Below are 26,405 nucleotides of genomic sequence, written 5' to 3' on the forward strand. Positions count from 1 at the left end.
TACTCGCTATGTCTGATTAACTGTTCCATAACCTGTCTGAATTTAACATGAAAAGAGTAAGCGGAACAGATGTTGGATGCAAGTGCCTAGTATCGCTATTAGCGACGCTGTTGTTGACACGCCGATGGTGTCCAGGAGAGACAGCATCTGCGCACCCGAACTAGTGTCCAGGAAGACAGCTTGGCTTTAGCAGGGTCCAGGGTGTTCATTGAAATTCAGTTGATGGTGAACTAAATAATATATACAAAACGTAAAATGCAAAAGCATGCCCAAAAGAAAAGTATTCAAACAAACATGAGAAAGCCCCCCCCCCCCCAGGCAGAGGCAACGAGCCCACCTGTCTCACTGATTGCTTGCCTATCACTCACACCTGTGCGCAATCATCACTTACCAGAACCTGACCCAGTTGCTGCTCGACTCTAGGGATGGGATTTAGAATGGAGCCTTGGCACGAACTCCTTTCCTAACACCTCAAAAAGTAAAATAAATGATTTTCAATCGATTGCTAAAGAATAAGAACCAAAGATAATTTTTTTTATGAAATTATGCTAATCAACACTACAAACGAGTAACATGGGATTCATTTATCAGTTCTTTATTGCGGAGAACATTTTCAAAATGCTTGCATACACCTGAATACTGAGTAAAATGTCACCTAACTGGATGTTGGACAGCAGTACGGTGGAATTGGACTATCCAGGTTAATATACCCAAAGCATGCCGAAAAAGAAAAATCCAGACTGCTCTTGATGGCTATGCTATTTTGACCAGACTGTCAGAGAAAGTGAATTGACCTGTGGTAAAGTCGTTTTCTGTTTTTAATCTTCTAGGGCAAAGCTGAGGGGGTAGGCCTATACTACAATTGAAGTGAGATCTTAGTAGCACTTCCCTTCGTCCGCTTTCTACTAAGTGAGATCTATTCAAGGTTTTTCTAAGGGTGTTTTCACACTTGGTCCCCCCCCCCCCCCTTCCAGGCAATTTTTGTGAACTTGTGTTTGCCTAATTTGTGCATTGTGAACACTCCAAAAGGATCTCAGACCCCTCAAAAGAGCCCCTGAAGAGAATCAAACAGACCATCAAGAGCTGGTCAAAGTTCGGTTCGCTTGAATTCCACAGCCCAGTTCACTTTTTTAGGGCAATGTGAACAGTCTGCCCCGGAGCTGGCTAGTTCTAAAGGATTCGTTGCCATTTAAAAATGTACCTGGCTCAAAGATGAGCCACTTCGTGGTACCTGTTAACCCAAGTTGAACTCAAGAGTTGACCAAAGTTACCTTGCTACCTCCTCAAAACAATGTACGTAGTATAGGGCTCAGGTCAAAAGTCCCTGTAAGCTTTCCAAAATGCACAAACGCTTCCAAAGTTAAAGGTCTCCATACTTTTCTGTAGCTCTAAGTGGGTGTAGCAAAGCATCAGGGTCCGTATTCATGAAGCATCTCAGAGTAGGAGGGGTGATCTAGGATCAGTTTTGCCTTAGATAATGAATAAGATTACATAGGCCAGGGAGGACATGATCGATATCAGCACTGCTACTTTGTGACTACAGGCCCAGCTTAGTCTGCATTACAAACCCACGTGTTTCCCATCAAATTAGGTGAAACTAAAAATATTACAAATGGTTAAATAATGCATTTAAATATTAATATTATGCTGAAACAAAAGCAGAGAAGTTTCTCTTCCAGGTTATGCTTCTTAATGAACTGGCATTTACAGACACATTTCTGTTTCTTTACAGTGCTTTCATTACTGTCAAATATGAAAATTACCAATTAAACAGTTCTCTCCCCCCTCCCATTATAACACAATCAAGCAGGTACTCACTTTGCTACCATTTTGTATAGTATTTAATGTGTCTGTGTATACAGTGATTTGCCTAAGTAGGCCTACATTGCTTTTCAACAGAAATATCACTTTAAAGTATTTGCATAATTTACCAATTTGAAAAACAATCACAGATATTAACCTGGTAATTAATATAAGTGTTAATTAAATGCACAGTCAAAACTAAAGTGCTACCGACGTCTGTTCCCACGCAAGAGCTGCCACCTTTCATTGAGCATGCCAAAAGAGGTGCGACACAGTCTGCTCCCCCCCCCCCCCCCCCCCCCCAAAAAAAGCACAATACTTTTTTCAAGAGAAGGGCTGTGTCTAAAATGGCACCCTATTCCCTATATAGTGCAGTACTTTTGACCAGAACCCTATGGGCCCTGGTGAAAAGTAGTTTACTATATAGGGAACAGGTGACTAAACCAAGAGCTGGTGGAGCGCTACTACAGCAAATAAAGTCCACGACAAACCCCACATTATCAGTATGTGCAGTATTCGGCACACTGCACTTTGACATACCATCTGCTTCGCATTAAATATTTAATAAGATCAACAACAACAAAAAAACATCCAAGTGGGAATGTGAATATGTTCTCTATGTTGAAGTAGTGACGTTACGAGGAAACTGATTCAGGGTCAGTTTCACAGTCCAGAGTTTGACGCTCCTCCCTGGCTTGGGCCCTCCTGTTTGACCAGGCAGTCGTCGGTTACCCCCTGAGAGGACAGCTCGGACAGCACATTTTCCAGATAGTTGGGATCCGGGTAGCCGTGGCCTGACACGTTGGACATCATCTCAGTCTTGTGGTGGATCTCATTCCACACCACCGTGTCGGGCTCGCCCGTGGTGCTAGACGTGCCCACTGTGAAGATGAGGCGCCGCGTCCACGCTACCTTCAGCAGCTCAAGCACCTGACATGAAATTAGAGATGACATGCTCCACATATTTATGATGTTTTGGATCTTCCTGAAATCAAAGCCATGGAAAGGTCCTTTGGGGAAAGGATGTTTGGCATACCTTTGAAGTCTGTATGCAAAACGTTTGAGAAATTGATTGAACTGGGACATTTCGGCATTACCCTGGCCTTATTTAAGCCACTACAATTACATAGATGCTACAAAGCCAGTCTTGGTGTCATTTGAAACCTTAACATGTGCTCTGAAATATGAGTAGTGTTAAGATTAAGAATAGATCATTAAAAATAAAATGTCAAAAGTACCCCTATTGATTGCAAATTTAATGAGAACTAAAAGATGTACAACTAGAAAATATTGTAATTTGACGATCTCCATAGATATCCAACAGCGAACTAATTTTGCCAAGGTCGCACAACCGGCTGAAGCTATTTGGTGAAAGTGCGAGTTAGGCCTAATTACCTTCATTTGCTATGTACATTTTACACATCCCTAGAATATAGTGCTTGGTGAAATAGTGCTGCTAGCAATAGACAACAGAATACAGACAAAGGATTTTATACAAAGTGAGGATATATTATACCCCACAGAAATTGTCAACATATTACTAAGACATTCAGTTATAAAATAAAGAACTTTCCTTTAAGTTAATCTGCATTTTCTATATGTTACAGTAGAGGTATGTGCATTTGATTTCACATTAACAGTGAGAGATCAGATATAGAAATTGATTTACTTTGCAAATATATTGGGATGCATTATCAATATACCCAGCATAACATTTACCTCACTGTACAGTAAATAAGCATTCAATTAATTAAGCCAACAGAACAATTTGGAGTAGCAGATTTGGTTGCAATGAGTAGCAAATCAAATTAATATGGTAATGAGGAATTGGCACACTACATCAAGGAAGACATGTCATTATTAAATCTCTCACTCAGCATTTTTACTGAAACTGCATAATCAGACTTCCCAGACAATTTTTTATCACATACAAGGATTGTGTAAGCAGAGCAGAGTCAGGGGCTATGTTCATTAGAGACCAAATGAAAGAAAGTGGCCTGAAACACGGAGGAACTACGTGGTCTTAAGAAACACTTATTTTTGTATTTGATTCTGTTTTGCAGAGTCTGTCCGTTCTGCTTTTGAGGCTGTATTAACTGCTTACCTTTCTGCCCTTGTCGTTGTCTGGGAGGAAGCAGAAGCGAGGGAAGCCTCTACAGGTGTATGGCTGCCCCGGGTTAGGGTGCTCTGGACCCTGGAGAGAGAAATAATATTTAGTCATTTATCCAGAGCGATTTACAGTCAATGTGCATGCAGTGGCCCCGGAGAGAACAGAGAGAAGCACGAGATTAAAACATTGAGTGATGTTCTAGAGTTTCCCTGTTAACGCCATCAACGTTTCCCTTTACCGTGGCAATTGTGATCAAATCAACGCAATAGCCACTATTAATGCAACATACCGAATCAAAACGAACTACACAAGAGACTCTGTTGTAGGCAGAACGCATTGGAGTAGGATTCTATTGCCCACAACTCCACCCATACTCTACAACCAGTGCGGCATAACCAATAAGAGCTGCAGTAGGGCTATATGCAGAAAGACCATTGGCATATATGGATCTGCGCCATTTACTTTGAACTGGACTGTTTATTTAGCTGTGGTCGTGAGTATATGCGCTTGTTTTGAGATCAAAGCAAGAGCTGCATATAGCCACGTATGCACATTTTGTTCACATCCTTTGCTAGTTAGTTATTAGCCCAGTTATAGCAAAATTTGTAGTCAGCAATAGGGGAGTGATTGCTTCCAACAAGAGTACAAAGCATGTACATTTCTGGACATATTGGAAAAGGGAGTCCGGTAAAGAGCGTTTTTATCATGAAGTGGCAGTGTTGTATTTTGAGACCGGCTTGAATAAGCTAAGTAGCCAATAGGCAGAGGGTAGCATAATGTGTCTCATTCGCTGTAATAAGTGGTATGGGAATAATAATGCATTTTATTTTATAAAGTGGTTTCTTGCGTCAAACACCATAACATTTTCAGTCACCTCCTTGTCTGAAAGACAAGTGGATAAACAGGTTGTCAATCCCTGCATATTTTTTTCTAAAGTCCTATGGAATATAGGACTACATTGGACACCACACATTGGCTGCTACTGTCAGCTCAATGATAGAGCAGCTATTTCCATGTTATGGGATGCATTTTCTCCATTGTTTTTGATGGTAGCCCACACTGTCAGGCCTACATTATGATCTAAAAGCCTACTTGGCCACTGTTAAAAGTAACTTAAAAGTGGGTGCAGCCTCAGTGTTCACAGTAAACATGTGCTGGAAGTTGCACAGAATTTTCAAATTCAAGTTTGCGGTCAGCAGACCTGAAATTTGCTCAGTGCCGGAAAAAAATAGAGGGAACATTGCTTACAGGAGCAATTAGGGTTAAGTGCCTTGCTCAAGGGCACAGCGACATTTTTTCACCTAGTCTGCTGGGGTATTCCAACCAGCGGCCTTTTGGTTACTGGCCCAATGATCTTAAGCGGTAGGCTTGGTGACGTGGAAGATAGATGAGAATACTGACATGAGGGGAAGGCGCAGGTCCAATACCGCATCTGTATCTCTTGGCCCATCTGAATGTTATGGTTTCAGTCAGAAAGAAACTTAGGATAGTGGCAAGCCTCGTTTTTTGTCACTGATTCGGTGGAGCAAAAGCCTGCACGCACACCTGCCCGGAGTAAGATATGCCCACCCCAGACTCAGTGTGTTAATGAGTGGTGTGTGTTTGTCTACCTGTATCCCAGGGGGGATGCTGTAAATTATCTGGATAGTTCCACAGGCTGGGTGGCCGGGGAGGGACTGTGCAATACTATAGATCTCCATCTTGCCCTTGGGCTGGGTCCCCGTCTTCTCCCCGTAGATTGTCTTGCATGACGGGCACTGGAGGCTGCCATCCTGGAAGGGGACAGAGTCAGAATCGCAGATTTTCTTTAAAAATAACCCATGTTAGTGACTGGTTACACTCAAATGATAAGGTACACCAATCTAGTACCAGGTGTGAACAACCATTTCCTCCAGAACAGCCTGAATTCATCGGGGCATGGACTCTACTAGATATGGCGTTCAAACGTTTCACAATTTGTATCAAGGGACCTAACATGTGCCAGGAAAACATTGCTCATAGCATTACACCACCAACCTGTACCGTTGACACTAGGCAGGATGGAGCCCATGAACTCTTGCCGCTTACGCCAAATCCTGACTGCCATCAGCATGATGGAACAGGAGCCGGGATTCATCGGTACAGGCAATGTTTTTCCACTGCTCAGTAGTCCAGTGTTGGTGATCACATGTCCACTGGAGCCGCTTCTTGTTCTTAGCTGGTAGGAGTGCAACCCAGTGTGGTCGTCTGCTGTAATAGCCCATCCTTGACAAGGACCAATGAGTTGTGCGTTCCGAGATGCCGTTCTGCACAACACTTAGTTGCCTGTTTGTGGACTGCCTGTTTGCACGATTCTTGCCATTCTCCTTCAACCTCTCTCCTCAACGAGCTGTTTTCACCCACAGGACTGCCGCTGACGGGATGTTTGTCTGTCTCACCATTCTTGGTAAACCCTAGACACTGTCGTGCATGAAAAGCCCAGGAGGCCGGCCGTTTCTGAGGTACTGGAACCAGCACACCTGAGACCAACGATCATACCATGATCAAAGTCGCTTAGGTCACTTGTTTTGCCCACTCTAATGTTCAACCGAACAGTAACTGAATGTCTGCCTGCTTTATATAGCAAGCCACAGCCACGTGACTCACTGTCTGTAGGAGTTCACCATTTTCTTGAACGTGGCGGTGTACCTAATCAACTGGCCACTGAGTGTATAAGAATATCACCATAAACTAAAATCTTAGCCTGACTTCACCATATGTGAGTGTTTATGATATGTTGTGGGCAACACTTAACTTTTAGCCTGCAGTTATAATGCTTCATCATTACTGTAACGATTCAGTCTTTTTTTTGTGGTTTAAAAATGTAAATAGTCGTTGCTATAAATGAGAATGTTTTCAGTCAACTTACCTGGTAAAATAAATAAAAAGCAAGTACATGCCTTTAGTTCCTTAAGTCTTATTTTACGTTAATGTCTATTTAGGACAATATGTGGGCTCATGTCATCCAAGCAAGCCATTGAATTACATTTGAAAGTCATTATTAGGATCTCTGTGGCGCCCACCTTGGTTCCATTGTTGTACATGGCAAGCATGCAGAGCATGTGCAAGGTGTGTCCACACTTGGTGAACTTTCCCACAGCGCCGGGTGGGATGGATTGTGCTCCCTCGGACGCCACGGCGTAATCCGACGGACACGATAGCCGGTCCATACAGATGATGCAGTCCTAAAACCACAGGGACAATATATTAAGGGATTAAAGTTGATTTAATTTCTTCCCGTTACACGGAGGTCTGTACGCACACTTGCACAGGCATTACATTCATGGTCCTAAAAGTAAAAGATTGGCCATTTAAGAGTTAGATTTAAATGTGGCATAAACAACCAGTCATGTTGTCATCAGTTTGTCAAAAGCATCCAAACATTGTGCAACAGCCATTTGATAAATGGAAAGAGACATTGTTATAAAACATCAAAAAGTGTAGGGCTAATGACATTTAGCGATTGTCATTAGGCCTTCACTTGTAGCCTTAATTGATTGATGCCTCCACTGCTGTCCCTGCTCGCCTCAGTCAGTCGTCGCTGCCTTGGCAAAAAAAAAAAAAAAAAAAATATGTTTTGGACAAACCACACCACATTTTGGAGTCCATTCGCACATTTTTCACGTGGTAGTAATACATGAGGGTGTAACAGCATCTTAGTTAATTTCCCACTATTTCATTTGCCGAGAATCTGTACCAGACCATACCTACTTTCACCCCAGGTTATGCTGTACATGTAATTACATGATAACAAGAATGACAGGATCTGTATATGATATTATATCATGAGTCTATAAATTGAGGTTGGGATGACTTGGTGATATGGATGGAGTATTGTTTATTTCTATACAAAACCGCAGTTGGCTTACTCAAACTGCTTTAGAAATAACCTGTGTTCATTTTAGAGCAATCATATTTCTTCCAACTTGCATATTGCACTTTCTCTGCAAAATAAAATGTTTCTTCAATACTAATAAGTGGTTTAGTATTATTTAAAAAAATATATAAAAAACTAAAAATATCACCCATGTCATATGAATGAATCATCTTCACAAAATGGTTTCAAACATCAGATTAACTATACCTGCTTTTGTTTGCATATCATGCTTACCGTGATTCAGTGTACCAGAACGAGGAAACATGACTGATTCTCCTGCAAGAGCCCTTCTTCCGTGAGTGATGAGTAAAGAGGGAGGGGAGAAGTTTTCCTAGGTACAGATCTAGTGGAAACCTAACCTTAACCATTAGTGGGGAAAATGCTAAAATGACCAAAGATCAGCATCTAGGGGCAACTTCACCCTACACCAATAGAAAGAGGCGAGGGAGGAGGGTGTCTTTGACATTGAAATGCGTACCTCGTCTTGAGCAGAGGCCACTTCCTCCATGTACCGGTGAATGACATCCTCTGGTTTCTGGGCTGGGGCTGAGGGGATAGCGGACAATGAACAGAGTTGGAGAGACGCCCAACAGACAGACAAAAACCACACTCAGGCCCTCAATTTACAGACAGGATATACGACAACACAGGAGGGATTATAATAAGAAATTAAATAGAAAATGTGGTCTTTAGTATTGCTTTTTTAAACCATTTCAGTGGAAACTAGTGGTAGCCTAGTTATTTTGCAGTTTGCTATTGAACACACTGTTCACCCCCCCCCAAAAAATTGTGATTTTACAGCATATAGTTAATCCTAAAACATTTTAGGTGACAATTCACTTTATTGTATTTTATATTTCTGCAGAAATAACCGACTCATCCTGCAGATGTAGCCTACACACTTCATTGCAGTTCAAACTTTAGGCCGGCTTCGTTGGCAAATCTGTACCATACAAAAGCACTGCTCGAAGATGTAACATGAGTCGACAGATTGAGGCACACAGTGTTAACGCATGACAGTTGTGGATGAATGGGAGAGAAAATGGTTAGAGATTGACACTTATCCACCAATGTACCAAAAGCACCCTCTTCCTTCGTTAGGGGCTGATGTGTCCCAAATGCCACCCTATTCACAACATAGGGCTCTGTTCAAAATTAGTGCACTATGGGGAATAGGGTGCCATTTGGGATGAAGCTTCATTGTTAGATTTGTGAGTATCAGTCTGTTCTGGAACAGCTACAGGGTATGTCAACAACCAGGCGTTGAGTTCAGGGGTTCTGTTTTGAGCTGCAACCTTTGTAACCAAACAGCAAGATTAGGGCCTAGTTCACACCACTGTTTGTTAGCTAATGAACACCGTCAACTGCCAAGCAACATCACAACACTGATTTGTGGATAGGATAGGAATGATTGAGTCACAGATTGGCAAATGATTCTTACAGAGACAAGTGAGCATTGGAATGCGATAGAAGAGACCACACGTAAAAGGAAAAATAAAAGGAAGCTATACAAGCCTGCAGAAAATCTAAACACTGCCTTTGATGCCATTCAGGTTAAGAACACAATATTTGATTTTAAAAGGATAAGTTTGATATTTTTACTATTTAGTACTTACCCTGAAAGTAGTGTGAGCCATGAGAAAATGTAAATCGATGGTTCAGGTTTCTTTAAACAGCCACAACAAAACCCAATTTTAGACCCCGCTAGCTGAAAGTCAATGGGAGTGATAGGGACACTGCAATGTCCATGTTTTTTGGCAAATCACCTTTAAGTAAAGTCAAACCCAGTAGATTTCAGTTTCCCCCCCACCACACCCATTGATTCTAAGAATTGTGTATTGAATAGTGAGATCCTAAAACTGAGTGAGAATAGGAATTACTGGCTCGGATGTCTCCAAGGTTTCACAAGGCAGGCATTCGTTTTTAACCACAATACACAAAAAATATCAACATGCATAACAAGCCAAGTATTCCAACTTAGGGATGACAACAATGGAAAGCATTGGATGTGACAAAGCACAGAGCTGGATGCAAGCCAATGGGGATTTGGTGGGGGAAGGTGGCGTAGCTACCTGTCCTGTGCTGCCTCTTTGCCGTCCTAACCGAGCTGCTGCTGTGAGTTTTGGAGCCTGCGTGCCTGCTGGTGCTGCTGGGGGGAGGAGGAGCGGAGGAGGGGTGCGGGAGGGGGGCACTCGTGAAGCGCACGCCGAGTCCCACTGCTGACATCAAAATGGAGGCCATGCCTGGAGTGAGAGGCCCCGGGGAGACATGCAGAGGGGGTGGGGTCAGTCAGGGGGAGGAGAAACCAAACAGATGAGCCATGGTGGATAAAGCAGTGAGTGACTGGGGGGGGGGACTTACTGATGGACAAGAGGGCATTATAATGGGAAGTATGGTAGGCGCTTCCAGCCTCATCCTGCTTGGTATGGCTAGATAACGTCGGATTCAGGAATAATAAGTCATCAGGATTTAGGGTTTGTACAGTAAAGAACATGTGTTGGACTAATAAATGTGGGCTGATATGATAAAGAAGTGCATTTAATGCAGTTCTGTAATTGATTTCCTTTTAAAAAGGCACTATTGTTCGGTTCTGCCTCAATACTACATGGCGCACAGTTGTCCCAGCGTTGTCCGGGTTAGGGGAGGGTTTGGCCTGGGGGAGGGGGGCTTTACATGGCTCATCGCGCTCTAGCGACTCGTGGCGGGCCGGGCGCCTGCAGGCTGACCTAGGTCGTCAGGTGAATGGTGTTTCCTCCGACACATTGCTGCGGCTGGCTTCCGGGTTATGTGAGCAGTTTGACAGGTCATGTTCCGGAGGACGCATGACTCAAACTTCGCCTCCCAAACCCGTAGGGGAGTTGCAGCAATAAGACAATATCAAAATTGGGGAGAAGGGGGTAAAATAGAAAATAAAAATAAAGTAACCCCTTTTCACTAAGCCCCCAAACCCCTGAGACTACATTGGAAAACAAACACCATTGTGGGCTAGGCAATTGACCAGAGCAAAACAGGGCCTGGTCTGTGGAGATGTACAGCGATAGGCTGGCTGTCCAGAGAGACACAAATTACTTTCCCACCACTGACAGGAGCTTTGGTCACTGCCATGAAGTCACAAAAAAAGTTCTGTATCGCTGCTTTAATTTCTTTGGGATCTGGGGGCAGTATTGAGTACCTTGGATGAATAAGGTGCCCAGAGTAAACCGCCTGCTACTCAGGCCCAGAAGGTAGGATATGCATATTATTAGTAGATTTGGATAGAAAACACTCTGAAGTTTCTAAAACTGTTTGAATGATGTCTGAGTATAACAGAACTCATATGGCAGGCAAAAACCTGAGAAAAAAATCCAACCAGGAAGAGGGAAATCTGAGGTTTGTAGTTTTTCAAGTGATTGCCTATCCAATATACAGTGTCTGTGGAGTCATATTGCACTTCCTAAGGCTTCCACTAGGATGTCAACAGCCTTTAGAACCTTGTTTCATGCTTCTACTGCGAATGGGGAGAGAATAAGAGCTGTTTCAACCAGGTGTCTGGAAAAATGGCATGAGCTCAGTCACGGGCGCAGCCGAGAGAGCGAGCTGAGTTCCTTTACATTTCTAAAGACAAAAGGAATTGTCCGGTTGGAATATTATGGAAGATTTATGATAAAAACATCCTAAAGATTGATTCTATACATCGTTTGACATGTTTCTACAAACTGTAATGCAACTTTGACTTTTCGTCTGGACTCAGTGCATGCGCCTACTGCATTTGGAATAGTGAACTGAACGCACAAACAAAAAGGAGTTATTTGGACTTTATCGAAACAAAACAAACATTTATTGTGGAACTGGGATTCCTGGGAGTGCATTCCGATGAAGATCAAAGTGAATATTTATAATGCTATTTCTGACTTTTGTTGATTCCAACATGGCGGGTATCTGTATGGCTTGTTTTGGTGTCTGAGCGCTGTACTCAGATTATCGCATGGTGTGCTTTTGCCGTAAAGCTTTTTTGAAATATGACACGGCAGTTGCATTAAGGAGAAGTGCATCTTTAATTCTATGTAAAACACTTGTATCTTATATCAATGTTTATGATGAGTATTTCTGTAAATTGATGTGGCTCCCTGCAAAAATCACTGGATGTTTTGGAGGCAAAACATTACTGAACACAACGTGCCAATGTCAACTGAGATTTTTGGATATAAATATGAACTTTATCGAACAAAACATACATGTATTGTGTAACATGAAGTCCTATGAGTGCCATCTGATGAAGATCAAAGGTTAGTGATTCATTTTCTCTCCATTTCTGCTTTTTGTGACTCCTCTCTTTGGCTGAAAATGGCTGTGGTTTTTTGTGACTAGGCGCTGACCTAACAATCATATGGTATGCTTTCGCCGTAAAGCCTTTTTGAAATCAGACACTGTGGCTGGATTAACAAGAAGTTAAGCTTTAAAATGGTGTATAATACTTGTATGTTTGAGACATTTTTATTACGAGATTTGTTGTTTTGAATTTGGCGCTAGCGTCCCACATATCCCAGAGAGGTTATTGACTGATAAACAAAAGGTGTGCCTCAAATCTGTCAGGTCTATGAGATAAGCTTACTAAACCACGGTTGCTGAACAGTGCAGTCGAATGTGTAGACCATTTCTGGTGTATCAGCCATCTTTGTTAAGACTTTAGCTTTCCATAGGCCACACATTTGGCTGAAACAATGCATGCTTACTAATATTGATTTTAGAATTGTTCTATTTTTGTCAAGTTTTGCTCCCGAACAGACTGACACTCAGAAGATAACTTGTCAGTGTGAAAACGCAACACTCTTTACTGTTACTTTCAAACCAAGGTGTAAATTCATGGAGCAGACAGTTCTGCCATCACCAAGAAAAACAATGCTTTATCCAAACCACTAGAATTCACATTGATGGTAACTGAAAATAATACAGGCACCATGGAGGATATTTGGATCAATTGCTTGGGACCGCTTTACCTGCAAGGGCTGAGCTGACACTGGTGGATCCATTCCGTTGCAGAGGGATGGCAGGGACACTGCAGCAGAGGAAACAGGAAAACAGACATTAATGAATCCGTACACACCATTGCTTCTGCAATCAAGTGAGAAACTGATGTGGTCGGTTCTCTGAAAGTTTGAAAACACTCTAGATCAGGGGTCTCCAACCTTTTCTTACATGAGAGCTACTTAAAATATACTGCTCCAAAAAATAAAGGGAACACTTAAACACATCCTAGATCTGAATGAAAGAAATAATCTTAAATACTTTTTTATTTACATCGTTAAATGTGCTGACAACAAAATCACACAAAAATAATCAATGGAAATCCAATTTATCAACCCATGGAGGTCTGGATTTGGAGTCACACTCAAAATTAAGTGGAAAACCACACTACAGGCTGATCCAACTTTGATGTAATGTCCTTAATGAAAACAAGTCAAAATGAGGCTCAGTAGTGTGTGTGGCCTCCATGTGCCTGTATGACCTCCCTACAACGCCTGGGCATGCTCCTGATGAGGTGGCGGATGGTCTCCTGAGGGATCTTCTCCCAGACCTGGACTAAAGCATCTGCCAACTCCTGGACAGTCTGTGGTGCAACGTGGCGTTGGTGGATGAGCGAGACATGATGTCCCAGATGTGCTCAATTGGATTCAGGTCTGGGGAACGGGCGGGCCAGTCCATAGCATCAATGCCTTCCTCTTGCAGGAACTGCTGACACTCCAGCCACATGAGGTCTAGCATTGTCTTGCATTAGGAGGAACCCAGGGCCAACCGCAACAGCATATGGTCTCACAAGGGGTCTGAGGATCTCATCTCAATACCTAATAGCAGTCAGGCTACCTCTGGCGAGCACATGAAGGGCTGTTCGGCCCCCCCAAAAAATGCCACCCCACACCATGACTGACCCACCGCCAAACCGGTCATGCTGGAGGATGTTGCAGGCAGCAGAACGTTCTCCACGGCGTCTCCAGACTCTGTCACGTCTGTCACTTGCTCAGTGTGAACCTGCTTTCATCTGTGAAGAGCACAGGGCGCCAGTGGCGAATTTGCCAATCTTGGTGTTCTCTGGCAAATGCCAAACGTCCTGCACGGTGTTGGGCTGTAAGCACAACCCCCACCTGTGGACGTCGGGCCCTCATACCACCCTCATGGAGTCTGTTTCTGACCGTTTGAGCAGACACATGCACATTTGTGGCCTGCTGGAGGTCATTTTGCAGGGCTCTGGCAGTGCTTCTCCTGCTCCTCCTTGCACAAAGGCGGAGGTAGCGGTCCTGCTGCTGGGTTGTTGCCCTCCTACGGCCTCCTCCACGTCTCCTGATGTACTGGCCTGTCTCCTGGTAGCGCCTCCATGCTCTGGACACTACGCTGACAGACACAGCAAACCTTCTTGCCACAGCGCGCATTGATGTGCCATCCTGGATGAGCTGCACTACCTGAGGCACTTGTGTGGGTTGTAGACTCCGTCTCATGCTACCACTAGAGTGAAAGCACCGCCAGCATTTAAAAAGTGACCAAAACATCAGCCAGGAAGCATAGGAACTGAGAAGTGGTCTGTGGTCCCCACCTGCAGAACTACTCCTTTATTGGGGTTGTCTTGCTAATTGCCTATAATTTCCACCTGTTGTCTATTCCATTTGCACAACAGCATGTGAAAATTATTGTCAATCAGTGTTGCTTCCTAAGTGGACAGTTTGATTTCACAGAAGTGTGATTGACTTGGAGTTATTGTGTTGTTTAAGTGTTCCCTTTATTTTTTTGAGCAGTTTATATACACACCACCGTTCAAAATGTTGGGGTCACATAGAAATGTCCTTGTTTTTGAAAGCAAAGCACATTTGACCATTAAAATAACATCAAATTGATCAGAAATACAGTGTAGACGTTGTAAATGACTGTTGGTGGAAACGGGCAATTTTTTATGGAATATCTACATAGGCGTACAGAGGCCCATTATCAGCAACCATCACTCCTGTGTTCCAACGGCACTTTGTGTTAGCGAATCCATGTTTATCATTTTAAAAGGCTAATTGATCATTATCAAGCCCTTTCGCATTTATGTCAGCACAGCTGAAAACTGTTGTTCTTATTAAAGAAGCAATAAAACTGGCCTTCTTTAGACTAGTTGAGTATCTGGAGCATCTGCATTTGTGGGTTCGATTACAGGCTCAAAATGGCTAGAAATAAAGATCTTTCTTAGAAAGCTATTCCATGTGAGAAATTGCCAAGAAACTGAAGATCTCGTACAACGCTGTGTACTACTTAAAATTATAAACTTGGATTAGCTAACACAACAAGCCATTGGAACACAGGAGTGATGGTTGCTAATAATTGGCCTCTGTACGCCTATGTAGATATTCCATTAAAAAGCTGACGTTTCCAGCTACAATAGTCAATTACAACATTAACAATGTCTACACTGTATTTCTGATCAATTTGATGTTATTTTAAAATGGACAAAAAAATGTTTGCTTTTCTTTCAAAAACAAGAATTTCTAAGGGACCCCAAACTTTTGAACAGTAGTGTACAGCCGAGGATTTACAGATTTACTCCCGTGTACACCTGTGTCACGGTTGGGGTCTGCCACTTTTTATGGACCCAATTAACACGACACACGTTCTCTACATCTTTTTTGAGGCACCGCTGGCACCATGGAGGATTGGAGTGATCCACATAACCGTGGTTACATACATAACCTTCATTATGTGTTTCACTATATTGGATCACTCCAATATATTGGTATACCTGTAACAGATTTAGTTGGTGCTAGAGGGACCTGGCCAGCCAGCGGCAAAGTCCTAGCGTGGGACCGAGACGCAGGGGCGTCAATGTGGAAGGGGTGTCCCGGCACAGTCCCCGGAAGGGTAGGCGATGCCCGGGACCGCCGAACCAACCGCAGAGGGAGGTGCCACATTTACCCGATGGTACCTAGCAAAAGGTGCAACATCAAGCCCAGCTGGCCACAGCACAGATATCAGCGAGGGACACTCCTCTCAGTAGAGCCCAGGTGCTGCGCCACCTGGGGATGTAGGCTCCAGTCCCATGCTGGCAGGCCCTCACTCGAGAGCATATTCAGGATGCAAGGTACGTGCGCGTAGAGACGCTAGACGTTCCTGAGCCCAGAGATGGAGCTTCCGTGCTATAAGATGGAGGCAGTGGGACCTCAGTCCACCCTGATGGTTGATGTAAGCCACCACTGTAGGTGTTATCTGTTCTCACCAGGACATGTCTTCACTTGAGATGTGGAAGGAAAGACTGCAGGGCCAACAGTACAGCTCAGAGCTCTAGTGTATAGATGTGCCTGCCGCTCCAAGGGGGTAGCCGACAGCCGACCTGCCCTTGGTCACACCCCCCCCCCCCCCCCCAGCTGATCTGGGAGGTGTCTGTGCTGACCGGCACCCGGGGGCACAATCTCAGCATCTCCACCCCACCTGAGAGAAAGGAATGACAGCGCCACCTCAACAACGCCCTGAGGCACGCGTGGTCACTCGCAGCTGGCGGTGGCGCTTCAGGTGCAGCCAGTGGGAGTTGAACCCCCGATGAAGAAGCCGGAGATGGAGCAGGCCCAAGGGAATCAACAACGAGGCCGCCGTCAGCAAGCCCAACAGGCGTTGGCAGGTTAGGGCGGATACCACCCGCACCTGTCGAAAGTGGTCTTGGCAAGATAAGAGCGCCTAAACCCTTCTGGTGGACAGGCGTGCTCTCATGTTCCATACCAATGAAGGCCACCCTCTGAGTGGGCGTCAGACAACTCTTGACGTTTGCAGTAATGCCCAGCCCACCGATGTGGGTCAGGAGCATGTCTGTCTGACAGGACCTAGGTCCTCGTCTGGGCACAAATCAGCCAATCGTCCAGGTAATTGAAGATCAACAACCCTCGATGTGAGAGGTGCAAGGACAGCATCCATGCACTTTGTGAAAGTGCGGGCTGCCAAGGAGAGGCCGAAGGGAAGAACCATGAATTTGTAAGCAGTCCCTTCGAAAGCGAATCGGAGATACTGCCAATGAGCTGGGTGAACAGGAACATGGAAGTACGCATCCCTCAGGTCCAGCGTCACAAACCACTGGTCCCTGGACACGGCCTGCAAAACACAGGCCGGGGACAGCATGTGGAAACCTCAATACCGTCAAGTACCCATTGAGGTTGCAGAGGTCCAGAATCAGTCGAAACCCTCTCTTTTTGGGACCACAAAATAAGTGGAGTAGAACTAACAGCTCACTGGGGCACAACTCCTGAGGGAGCTCATACCCAGCCTGAGCCCGAGCCTGGCTGACCCACTCGCGCATGGCCTCCAATCGCGGCAGGCGCAGGCATTCTGAGAACACCACACAAAACAGGCATCCAGTAGGGCGCTCCACCGCCCTCTCCGCGTGGCTTAAACCCAGGAAATGCATATAGGAGGTATGCGGATCTCCAGGGGGGGATGCCATCACCACACCGGTCACAAAGGGAAGCCATAAGCTCAGCCAAGCCAGCAAGGCCACGGCGCAGGGGTCCGACGCCCTGGGAGAGCTTATGTCGTGACCCACTTGGAGGAATAGGAACCCGGTGAGGGATAAATTACCCAGTACCTCTGCAAAAAACAGTGAAGACCCGTGTGGGAAAAACAGGCAGACAAAATAAAATAAAAAACAGCAACCAGGTAATGGATTTGATTTATGCGTTTTATTTATTTAAATGTTAAAAAAATTCGCCAACTACAATATTACCTAGCCGGTTTAACATCCAAGCAGAAAACAAAACAGCACCATATGATGGAGTAATTCCGTTAAGGAACTCCAAAGTGAATGTCTCAACGTAGTGGAAGCCCACCACGATACCCTTACATTCTGCAGGGGAAGAACAAGAACAAAAAAAACCCTGTAGAGTAATTAGCAGAGAGCCCGGGCATGTTAAAGCAATTCACAACATACACAGAACAAGCCGCTCGGCAAGTTATGTAAGGAAAATACAGTTTGTGGCAGCAAGAGCCACCAATATATTAATGGATGCACAAGGAGTTCTAGTGTAACACTAACGAAATACAAGCACGACAAACCACGGGCGGAGGATACAGATCAACCATGCACAGCGAGTGGAGCACTCAAGAGGGGCTGGCCACGTGGCCAGCTGCTCCAGGCTGCAAACAGCCAGTGAGTATACTTCCACGCAAGATATTACACTTACCAGTGACTTACCAAGCGAACTTCAGAAAGTCTGTACCACAAACCATACAGGCGTCCACCGAGAAAATGAAAGAGAATGTGTGTCGTGGCCATGGGGTGGGTGGGTGGGTCGATAGATAGATGGGACGGACACCAGCCATGACACATGTGTACATGGGAGTAAATCTGTAAATCCTCACCTCGGATGTATCCCTCAGCCGCGGAGTGATACCAACATATAGAAGTGATCCAATATAGTGAAACATTACACACGGAGGGCCTACCGAAGTCACGCACATCCAGTGTCAGACGCTTTCTGTGTGCTTTTTCTCCAAGTTGATAAGGCTTTGGAGTACAATGTGAATGTTACAGTATGTTCAACATTGCTCTATGCTGCCATCTTTTTTCCACTAAAGTTATTTTAGCGCTGTGTGGCATCAGAGCTGCTTTGTTCATCACAAGGAGTGACATAGCTTAGGCCTACTACCATCAGGGACCACATGGTAGCACAACAATGGGAGGAAGTGTGTGAGATGCACCAGTTGATGTAATGTGACCCTTACATCAACTGGCTTATTGACCAAGCAGAGCTTTGGGTCCCAAATCTGGTTTCCTATCCACTGCAAAACAATTCTGCGTATCACCACTTCCTCTTTAGTGGACATCAATCACTGTGACATATTGTAACCAAACCAATGTGTCAATTAGCTCAACATACATTTTAGAACATAAATAAATCTATTCAAAACAACAATTTGGTCTAAGTCTGCATTTACACAAACAGTCCAATTCTGATCTTTGCCACTAATTGGTCTTTTGACCGATCAGATCTTTTGCCAATAACTGGGCAAAATATCAGAATTGGACTGCCTGTGTAAACACAGCCTCAATGTCAGAGCCCCTAACAGTAGGCTATGTTTAATTAGTGCTCTTCAACCAATCGCTGCCCGCACCCACCCAGCATCAGTACTCTGGACGGTTCTGACTTAGCATATGTGGACAACTACAAATACCTAGGTGTCTGGTTAGAATGTAAACTCTCCTTCCAGACTCACATTAAGCACCTCCAATCCAAAATTAAATCTAGAATCGGCTTCCTATTTCGCAACAAAGCATCCTTCACTCATGTAAACCTACCCTCGTAAAACTGACTATCCTGCTGAACCTTGATGTCATTTACAAAATAGCCTCCAACACTCTTCTTAGCAAACTGGATGCAGTCTATCACAGTGCCATCCGTTTTGTCACCAAAGCCCCATATACTACCCACCACTGCGACCTGCATGCTCTCGTTGGCTGGCCTTCGCTTCATATTCGTCGCCAAACCCACTGGCTCCAGGTCATCTACAAGACCCTGCTAGGTAAAGCCCTGCCTATTCTCAGCTCACTGGTCACCATAGCAGCACCCACCCATAGCACGCGCTCCAGCAGGTATATTTCATTGGTCATCCCAAAAGCCAATTCTCCCTTTGGTTGCCTTTCCTTCCAGTTCTCTGCTGCCAATAACTGGAACGAATTGCAAAAATCACTGAAGCTGGAGACTCATATCTCCCTCACTAACTTTAAGCACCAGCTGTCAGAACAGCTCACAGATCACTGCACCAGTACATAGCCCATCCAACTACCTCATCCCCATACTGTTATTTTTTTTGTTTGCTCCTTTGCACCCGTATCTCTACTTGCAAATTCATCTTCTGCACATCAGTCCAGTATTTAATTGCTAAATTGTAATTATTTCGCCACTATGGCCTATTTATTGCCTTACCTCTCTAATCTTACCTTATTTGCACACACTGTATATAGACTTTTCTATTGTGTTATTAACTGTATGTTTGTTTATTCCATGTGTAACTCTGTTGTTTTGTTGCACTGCTTTGCTTCATCTTGGCCAGGTCGCAGTTGTAAATGAGAAGTTGTTCACAACTGGCCAACCAGGTTAAATATATATTTTTTTAATGTAAAACAATCAACGTATAGAGTTACTCAAGAGTGTAGTATAAATGGATAAGCTGCTAAATTAGACGACAATGACTATTCAAACAAAGCCAACCTACCTTAAGCCATTGGCACTGGTAGGGTAAGACAGTGGAGGTCCAGGGAACTGACTAGCGGAGGGTGTCGGGGGCCAGGGACCACCCCACGCCATGCCCCCCACAGAAAGAGGCCTCCTGGGGTAGGGAGAGTACACCGAGGTGGGGTGAGCTCCAGCCGCCCTGCTGGGACCCTGGAAGCTGGGCCGGCTCAGCTGCCCAGAGGAGAAGGAGTGGCGTGAGCGGCTGGGCATGGGGCCAGTGCAGCTGTGGCTCAGACACTGGTGGCAGGAGCAGGCTGGGCCCGAGTGGATGACGGAGGCGCCAGACGCCAGCGGGTAGGGGAAGTTGCCCTGCCGTCGGACCTGCCGCCTGAAGCCCGTGGCCTTGTTGACCTGGGCCAGCGCTGTGAGGTCCACTATGTAGTTATAGCCGTGTGAGGCCATATCCGCCGTGGCCTGCCGTGCCAGGTAGCTGTGTTCTAGTAGAATAGAAGTGCGAGTCTCGTATGGAGTCCATCCTCCTTCGTCATTTGCCCACTCCCAATATACTCCGCTACCCAAGCCTGAGGACTGGGCAAACAATTGACGGCGTACAGACCGCGTTTTCCCTGGAAAGATAACACAGTGAATTCATACTTGGAGGTAAAGGTGCCTTGCACAGAAAATTATGCAGTAGACATCACACATCAGTGAATGTCTGTGTATTATAGTCTAGTACCTAGTGGTGTGCCTTCATAATGTCAGCTAAGCATTATACTACACATCCTGTGCTATTGAGAAGACTTCCTGCTGTTTTTCTCCCTTTTCCTGGACACGTTTGTATCACAGGCTGCAGGTGTCAAAGGACATTTGGACTTGTCCAATCCGCCCCACTTTCCAACCAAGAGACTTGGCTCTATCACTGCCTACTATCATGTCTGTCGTCAGTTTTCGAGTTAGCCAGCTAGCCAACTAGTTACCCAAAGAAAACATTGACATCGCTGGAAAACAAGACTGTTCCCTATAGATGTTAGCAAGATGAGCAACGCTATTATCTTTGGTTTATGGAGGCTAACTGCAACAGCTAGCTAACGTTAGTTAACTAACGATGCGCTAGTTAGGGCACAACAAAGCTCGAAAGCTTCACTTAATTTGTAAATGTAATAACTAGCTACTGTTAGCTAGCTACATCACACACACAGTGCAGTGCCAGTGGCTTAATTCCCTTACCTGTATCTTGGCGGAACTGGTTCAAGCTTGGTATGTCTATGAGATAAGGCGACAAGCTGGGATCTGATTGTCCTAGGCTGATGCTGGTGGAGCCAGGACCCCCACCTCTGTGTCCCCGCGGAGAGGAGAAGTATTGTTCGATATAGCCGCTCACCTGGCCGCTATATGGTCGCCAGAAGCCAAGATCATCCTGCCATTCCCATACAACGACCATAGGCTGAGATTGTCCAGGTGTTACCAATGTCGGTGTGGAGTTAGTGGGTCCATTTCTAGACCCATTTATCCCCACGCAGGAGCTAGAGGCAGTGGCCATATCTTACAGCTAGTAGCGATACGTCAAATTCAGTAAACGATAGAAAAAGCTGATGCTAGCTAATTCAGCTAACGTAGCAAGCTAGGCTAAGAAGCTAAGTCAGATGGACAAAACACGTTTTAACACTTTGCCAAACTACAGGACACCCTGCAGTTACCCTATCAATAAATTGTAGCGATCAAACCTAACTAGGTTAGCGAGCTAGCAAAACATCTTCAATTTACAAGATGTAGCTAAAGTTAGCTAGCTTGGATTATTAAAATGACCCATTTTTACAAGACTGATTCGAGGTCAGGCGGCAAACATTCAAGCAAATTGTTTAAAAGCATTCTGGCAAACCTTGCGAAGCAATAAATCCTTAGATGCAGAAATATATTGAGCTATGCTAGTTTACTAATCACTGCATTCCAACAAACTCAAACTGGCTAGCTACGCAAACCACAGATAAACCAAACAGTCGGAACAATCGTTGCTTGGCAAATGACGACATGCGCACATCATTGTATTTTTAAAGGTCCAAAGCAGCCGTTTTTATCTCAATATCAAATAATTTCTGGGTAACAATTAAGTACCTTACTGTGATTGTTTTCAATTAAAATTGTCAAAAATAAACAAAAATAGTAATTTCTCAAGCAACAATTTAGCTAGGAGTGGTGAGGGGAAAACTGACAACTAGCTGTCATTGGCAGAAAGGTTTGGAACTCTCTTTCTTATTGGTCTATTAACAGATTTACTGCCTGGTGATGTCACTACACACGCCGAAATTCCATCCCACCAAAACAGGCAGACATTTCATGTGGTCTTTTCAAACAGCTTAACACTAAAAGTGCATTATCATAATTTCACAGTATTATTTCAACCTCCATGTGGAAATATATAAAACAAATTGTGTTTTTGACGGCACTGGGGTAGTCTTAATAACTCTGTTGTCCTTTCAAACCTCAATGATTATATACTTTTCATTTATCCATGATACCATGACATTCTGAAGGAAACAATAATACGAAAGTAGTAGGTTTAAACTTTCTATAGAATTATTTTTTTATACTTGCATTCATCACACACAAAGTCACTGCAGTCCTATAAAAGTGCAAGGCAACACATTTTATTTCAAAGGCCTAAATGGCATTAAGGTACAGCATATAAATACTGGTGAATCCAGAGATAGCTGTTACAGGATAACACAGACCATTCTTTCTTTAACACACGTTACATTCATGTTGACTTGAAGAGATATTTTACTTAGCATAGATGTGCTACAAACATAAAAGCCTAGCTGAGAAAATCTCAACTCCACGTACAAGTACTCAGCTAAAGAAAAGCCATGAGGAGTTTTACAAAATATGAAAATTTGTCTTAGATATAGTGCTATCACCTTGGGTTATTCCTACCACGGAGTATACCGGTACGCACACCTGAAGGCGAACATATTTCAGTTGATATACTTTGAGTTACATACAGTAGTAGTTAGTGTTGTAGAGACATTTGATTCAGTACTTAGATTACTGAACATTGTAATTTACATCCCTGCACATGATGTTTGTTTTTAATCTTCAAAATAAATAAATAAATAAATCATACAAACAAATATCTGAATGTTGTAAAGCCAGATTGATCCAAGACATTTGTGCTGTAGTTACACCCCATAACAAAAGTTTATGATAGATCAGACAAAAATAGCCTAAAATGGTGAATACTTCAATGATTGTAAGTTCCATAAGCTTAGTGCCATAACATAACCCTATTCGGTTGGAATCACTTTTCTTTTGTAGAGCATTTTGAAAAAGGTGTATCAAAAAAGTACCATCAGGGCTTGTGGGGATGAACAACTGTATATAAACACTAGATTTCTGATGCTATGTATTGGCCAATGAGAGGCTTTGAAGCCACAAATCGGCCATATTGGCACTCCTCAGAAGAAGCAGTCCTTCATTGGTATTCAGTATTTCAATTAAAATGTTTCAAGGACAAAATTACATGTATTTAAGTATTTATTTTGTTGTTGTAGTGGGGACAGTAACAATGTCTTTCTATATTTTGTTTAGCGCACATAATATAATTTAAAAGTATGCATTAAGTTGTCTATAATTGAATAAACATGGCAAGAATGAATGCAGACATTAATAAATGCATTTATATAGCTTCCAAAATATTTTTTACAATGGTGGGGGAGTAATAAAATGGAGGCGCAGTGGCTTCAAAGCAGCACTCCCTGCCTGTCATCTAGTGTATATAAATCATTGAAGGAAACAAAATCAAAGAAAGCACTTATCTTGCAACAAATTATGCACAGATTCAATTGTTCCTCCTCACATTTCCACCCAAGCCACCATTTAAAAACATATCCAAACCTATATTTTCATTCAGTAAAGTTTTTAAGCAACAGCACTCGGGCAAAGCTGAAACTTGGCAATGCGATTATAAGTATTGGTTTGATAAAGTCCTCTCATTATATCCTCTTCCTGTAGCAGAGTATCTGTTTTCTTCTCTTCTAGTATTTCACCTTCCCAGGGACTTGCCCATTCACTCCACTGTAGTCCACCATGTACATGGGCCATTGCTAAAAGTAGACAGAGACAAAGCAAAAGGAGGATACATTTGAGAGAGCATGAGGGAGATCAGTTATGCCGTTGCAGAAGCAAATGACGGTCCATCAATCACACAACCTTATTAGTGCCTTTTACAAATGCCTTTAATACCTACAAATATAATATGAATCTATAAATAAAGTCAACTGTATCAATGTATCAAATCAGAGCATTTCCGTTATGTATTTTTGATAATGAAGTGAAAGGGGGATACCTAGTCAGTTGTACAACTGAATGCATTCAACTGAAATGTGTCCGCATTTAACACAACCCCTCTGAATCAGAGAGGTGTGGAGGGCTGCCTTAATCGTCATCCACGTCTTCGGCGCCCGGGGAACAGTGGGTTAACTGCCTTGCTCAGGGGCAGAACGACAGATTTTTACCTTTATCAGCTCGGAGATTTGATCCAGCAACCTTTCGGTTACTGGCCCAACGCTCCTACCCGACAGGCTACAATAACCACTAAATACTGTACAACAAACTGTTATATAATAGCTTTATTAGTATCACGTACCATCACTGGAATCTGATTGGTTGATACCCCTGACTCAGAGGGTAAGGACACTCGACTGCTCTCCAGGACTCTTTTGCGCTTGCGTCGATTGGTAGAAACCTCTTTCCCTTCTTAAATCACAAAAACAACACAACCGTTTTAAACGTACTTCTAAAGCACATGTGTCCTTATGGACTGCATTACTTAAAACAAAGAAGAAATTGGCTACTGTTTAACAATCCTTACCTGTGTTACATGTTTGGGTGCATATTTCCGCAAAAGGCCTGTAGAAAAGAAAATGTATTAAATATGAATTTCAGTTCTGTAGATTGACAGAGAAGGGAGCCTGGCTTTTGCCCAAGAGTGAGTCTTTCTACTAAAATTTCAACTCGTACAGTTCTTTCATGTCCTTCTTTCACATTTTAGGCTTTTAATCCAAAATCTAGGATATTTCTACAAACTCCAGATTCATACAATTATTACACTGACAAAGACACTCACTGTAGCTGGCTCTTGATGTTGATGGTGATATCATCTCGGGCTTGAAGGATCTTTTCCAGGCGGACTATGTCGTAAGTGTTGGGATTTCGGAAGAGAATATCATCCGGAAGGCCAATAACTTCAACAGAGTCGGGACTGGCACGGATCAGCTTGTATGGGACTATGACGGAGCGGTCCAGGCCCAGAGCGTCACCTGAACATGAAGCTATTCAGTCAGTTTGGGGCAGATTTTAACTCCCATTAAGTTAGAATTTTAACTTAGTTTGCATTGCATTGCATTGATGTCAATGGGAGACTAAGTGAATATTTAACTTGTGTGTAAATTGGGATTTACCCCTTTAGGAATAAATCACTAGAAGTTAATACTTAAACTCGTTTTTTTTTTAGTAAGGCTTATATAGATAAAGCAAACTGTACAAATGGAGGATATACACTGACCATATTTCTGGTTGAAGAGTTCTTTCACTTGCTCACGGAGGATCACTTTCTCCCCCATGCGGTTGACCTCCTCGTCATCTGTCGGTTCAGCAGGAGAGGAGTCAAACAGAATTGGTGGGGACAGTTTAGCAATGTTACAATGCCTTCAGAAATGATTTACACTCCTTGGGTTTTTCAACATTTTGTTGTGTTACAGCCTAGTTTACAATGGATTCAATTTAGATTTGTGGGCATTGGCCTACACATAATTCCCCATAATGTGAAAATGGAATGATGTTTTCATTTTTTTTTTTACTAATTAATTAAAAATGAATAGCTGACAGTGGTGTAAAATACTTAAGTAAAAATACTTTAAATTACTACTTAAGTAGTTTGTTTGGGTATCTGTACTTTACCTTTTATACTTTTGACAACTTTTACTCCCCATCATTCCTAAAGAAAATAATGTACTTTTAACTCCATACATTTTCCCTTACATCCAAAAGTAGTTGTTTAATTTAGAATGCTTATCAGGACAAGAAAATTGTCTAATTCACGCACTTATCAAGAGAACATCCCTGGTCAACCCTACAGCCTCTCATCTGGCGGACTCACTAAACACAAAGGATTGATGTCTGAGTGTTGGACTGTGCCCCTGGCTATCCGTAAATTAAAATAACAAGAAAATCATGGCGTCTGCTTTGCTTAACCTCTCTTGGGTAGGGGCAAGTATTTGACGTCCGGATGAAAAGCGTGCCCGTAGTAAACTGCCTGCTACTCAGGCCCAGAAGGTAGGATATGCATATTATTAGTAGATTTGGATAGAAAACACTCTGAAGTTTCTAAAACTGTTTGAATGATGTCTGTGAGTATAACAGAACTCATATGGCAGGCAAAAAC

General features: G+C 43.4%; 2 protein-coding genes across 6 annotated transcripts in view; both read right to left on the reverse strand.

Annotated features, from left to right (window-relative positions):
- Positions 1-579: 579 nt before the first annotated feature.
- On the reverse strand, positions 580-22,040 carry dtx2 (deltex 2, E3 ubiquitin ligase). 2 transcript variants are annotated; one of them, XM_082974721.1, is made up of 9 exons: positions 21,194-22,040; positions 20,007-20,592; positions 12,785-12,843; positions 9,881-10,051; positions 8,287-8,354; positions 6,955-7,116; positions 5,524-5,685; positions 3,908-3,997; positions 580-2,733 (listed from the first exon to the last, which is right to left on the reverse strand). In XM_082974721.1, the coding sequence occupies exons 1-9, from the start codon at positions 21,504-21,506 to the stop codon at positions 2,467-2,469; spliced, it is 1,878 nt and encodes a 625-aa protein (XP_082830847.1). In that variant the 5' UTR covers positions 21,507-22,040; the 3' UTR covers positions 580-2,466. The 2 variants fall into 2 exon arrangements, with proteins under 2 accessions (XP_082830847.1, XP_014053342.1); XM_014197867.3 differs by lacking the exon at positions 9,881-10,051 and having other exon boundaries at positions 21,194-22,037.
- A 549-nt stretch (positions 22,041-22,589) lies between these two features.
- gtf2ird1 (GTF2I repeat domain containing 1) overlaps positions 22,590-26,405 on the reverse strand; it is a 53,321-nt gene continuing 49,505 nt past the window's right edge. For all 4 annotated transcript variants that reach the window (XM_045717292.2, XM_045717293.2, XM_014197864.3 and 1 more), the window contains 5 exons: positions 25,527-25,604; positions 25,089-25,281; positions 24,834-24,871; positions 24,609-24,718; positions 22,590-24,066 (listed from right to left, as the gene is read on the reverse strand). In XM_045717292.2, the coding sequence (XP_045573248.1) occupies positions 23,998-24,066; positions 24,609-24,718; positions 24,834-24,871; positions 25,089-25,281; positions 25,527-25,604 (488 nt within the window). In that variant the 3' untranslated portion in view covers positions 22,590-23,997. The remainder of the gene's footprint in view (positions 24,067-24,608; positions 24,719-24,833; positions 24,872-25,088; positions 25,282-25,526; positions 25,605-26,405) is intronic.

This window comes from Salmo salar, chromosome 04, assembly GCF_965601325.2.
Source record: "Salmo salar chromosome 04, fSalSal1, whole genome shotgun sequence".
Classification (NCBI taxonomy): domain Eukaryota; kingdom Metazoa; phylum Chordata; class Actinopteri; order Salmoniformes; family Salmonidae; genus Salmo; species Salmo salar.

Excerpts from the sequence above, each read along its gene's own strand:
- dtx2 (XM_082974721.1), bottom strand. The coding sequence starts at position 21,506 with ATGGCCACTGCCTCTAGCTCCTGCGTGGGGATAAATGGGTCTAGAAAT. Across the intron at positions 5,686-6,954 it reads TGTACAACAATGGAACCAAG|GATGGCAGCCTCCAGTGCCC; the intron begins GTGGGCGCCACA and ends GTCCCCTTCCAG. Across the intron at positions 3,998-5,523 it reads GCATCCCCCCTGGGATACAG|GGTCCAGAGCACCCTAACCC; the intron begins GTAGACAAACAC and ends TTCTCTCTCCAG.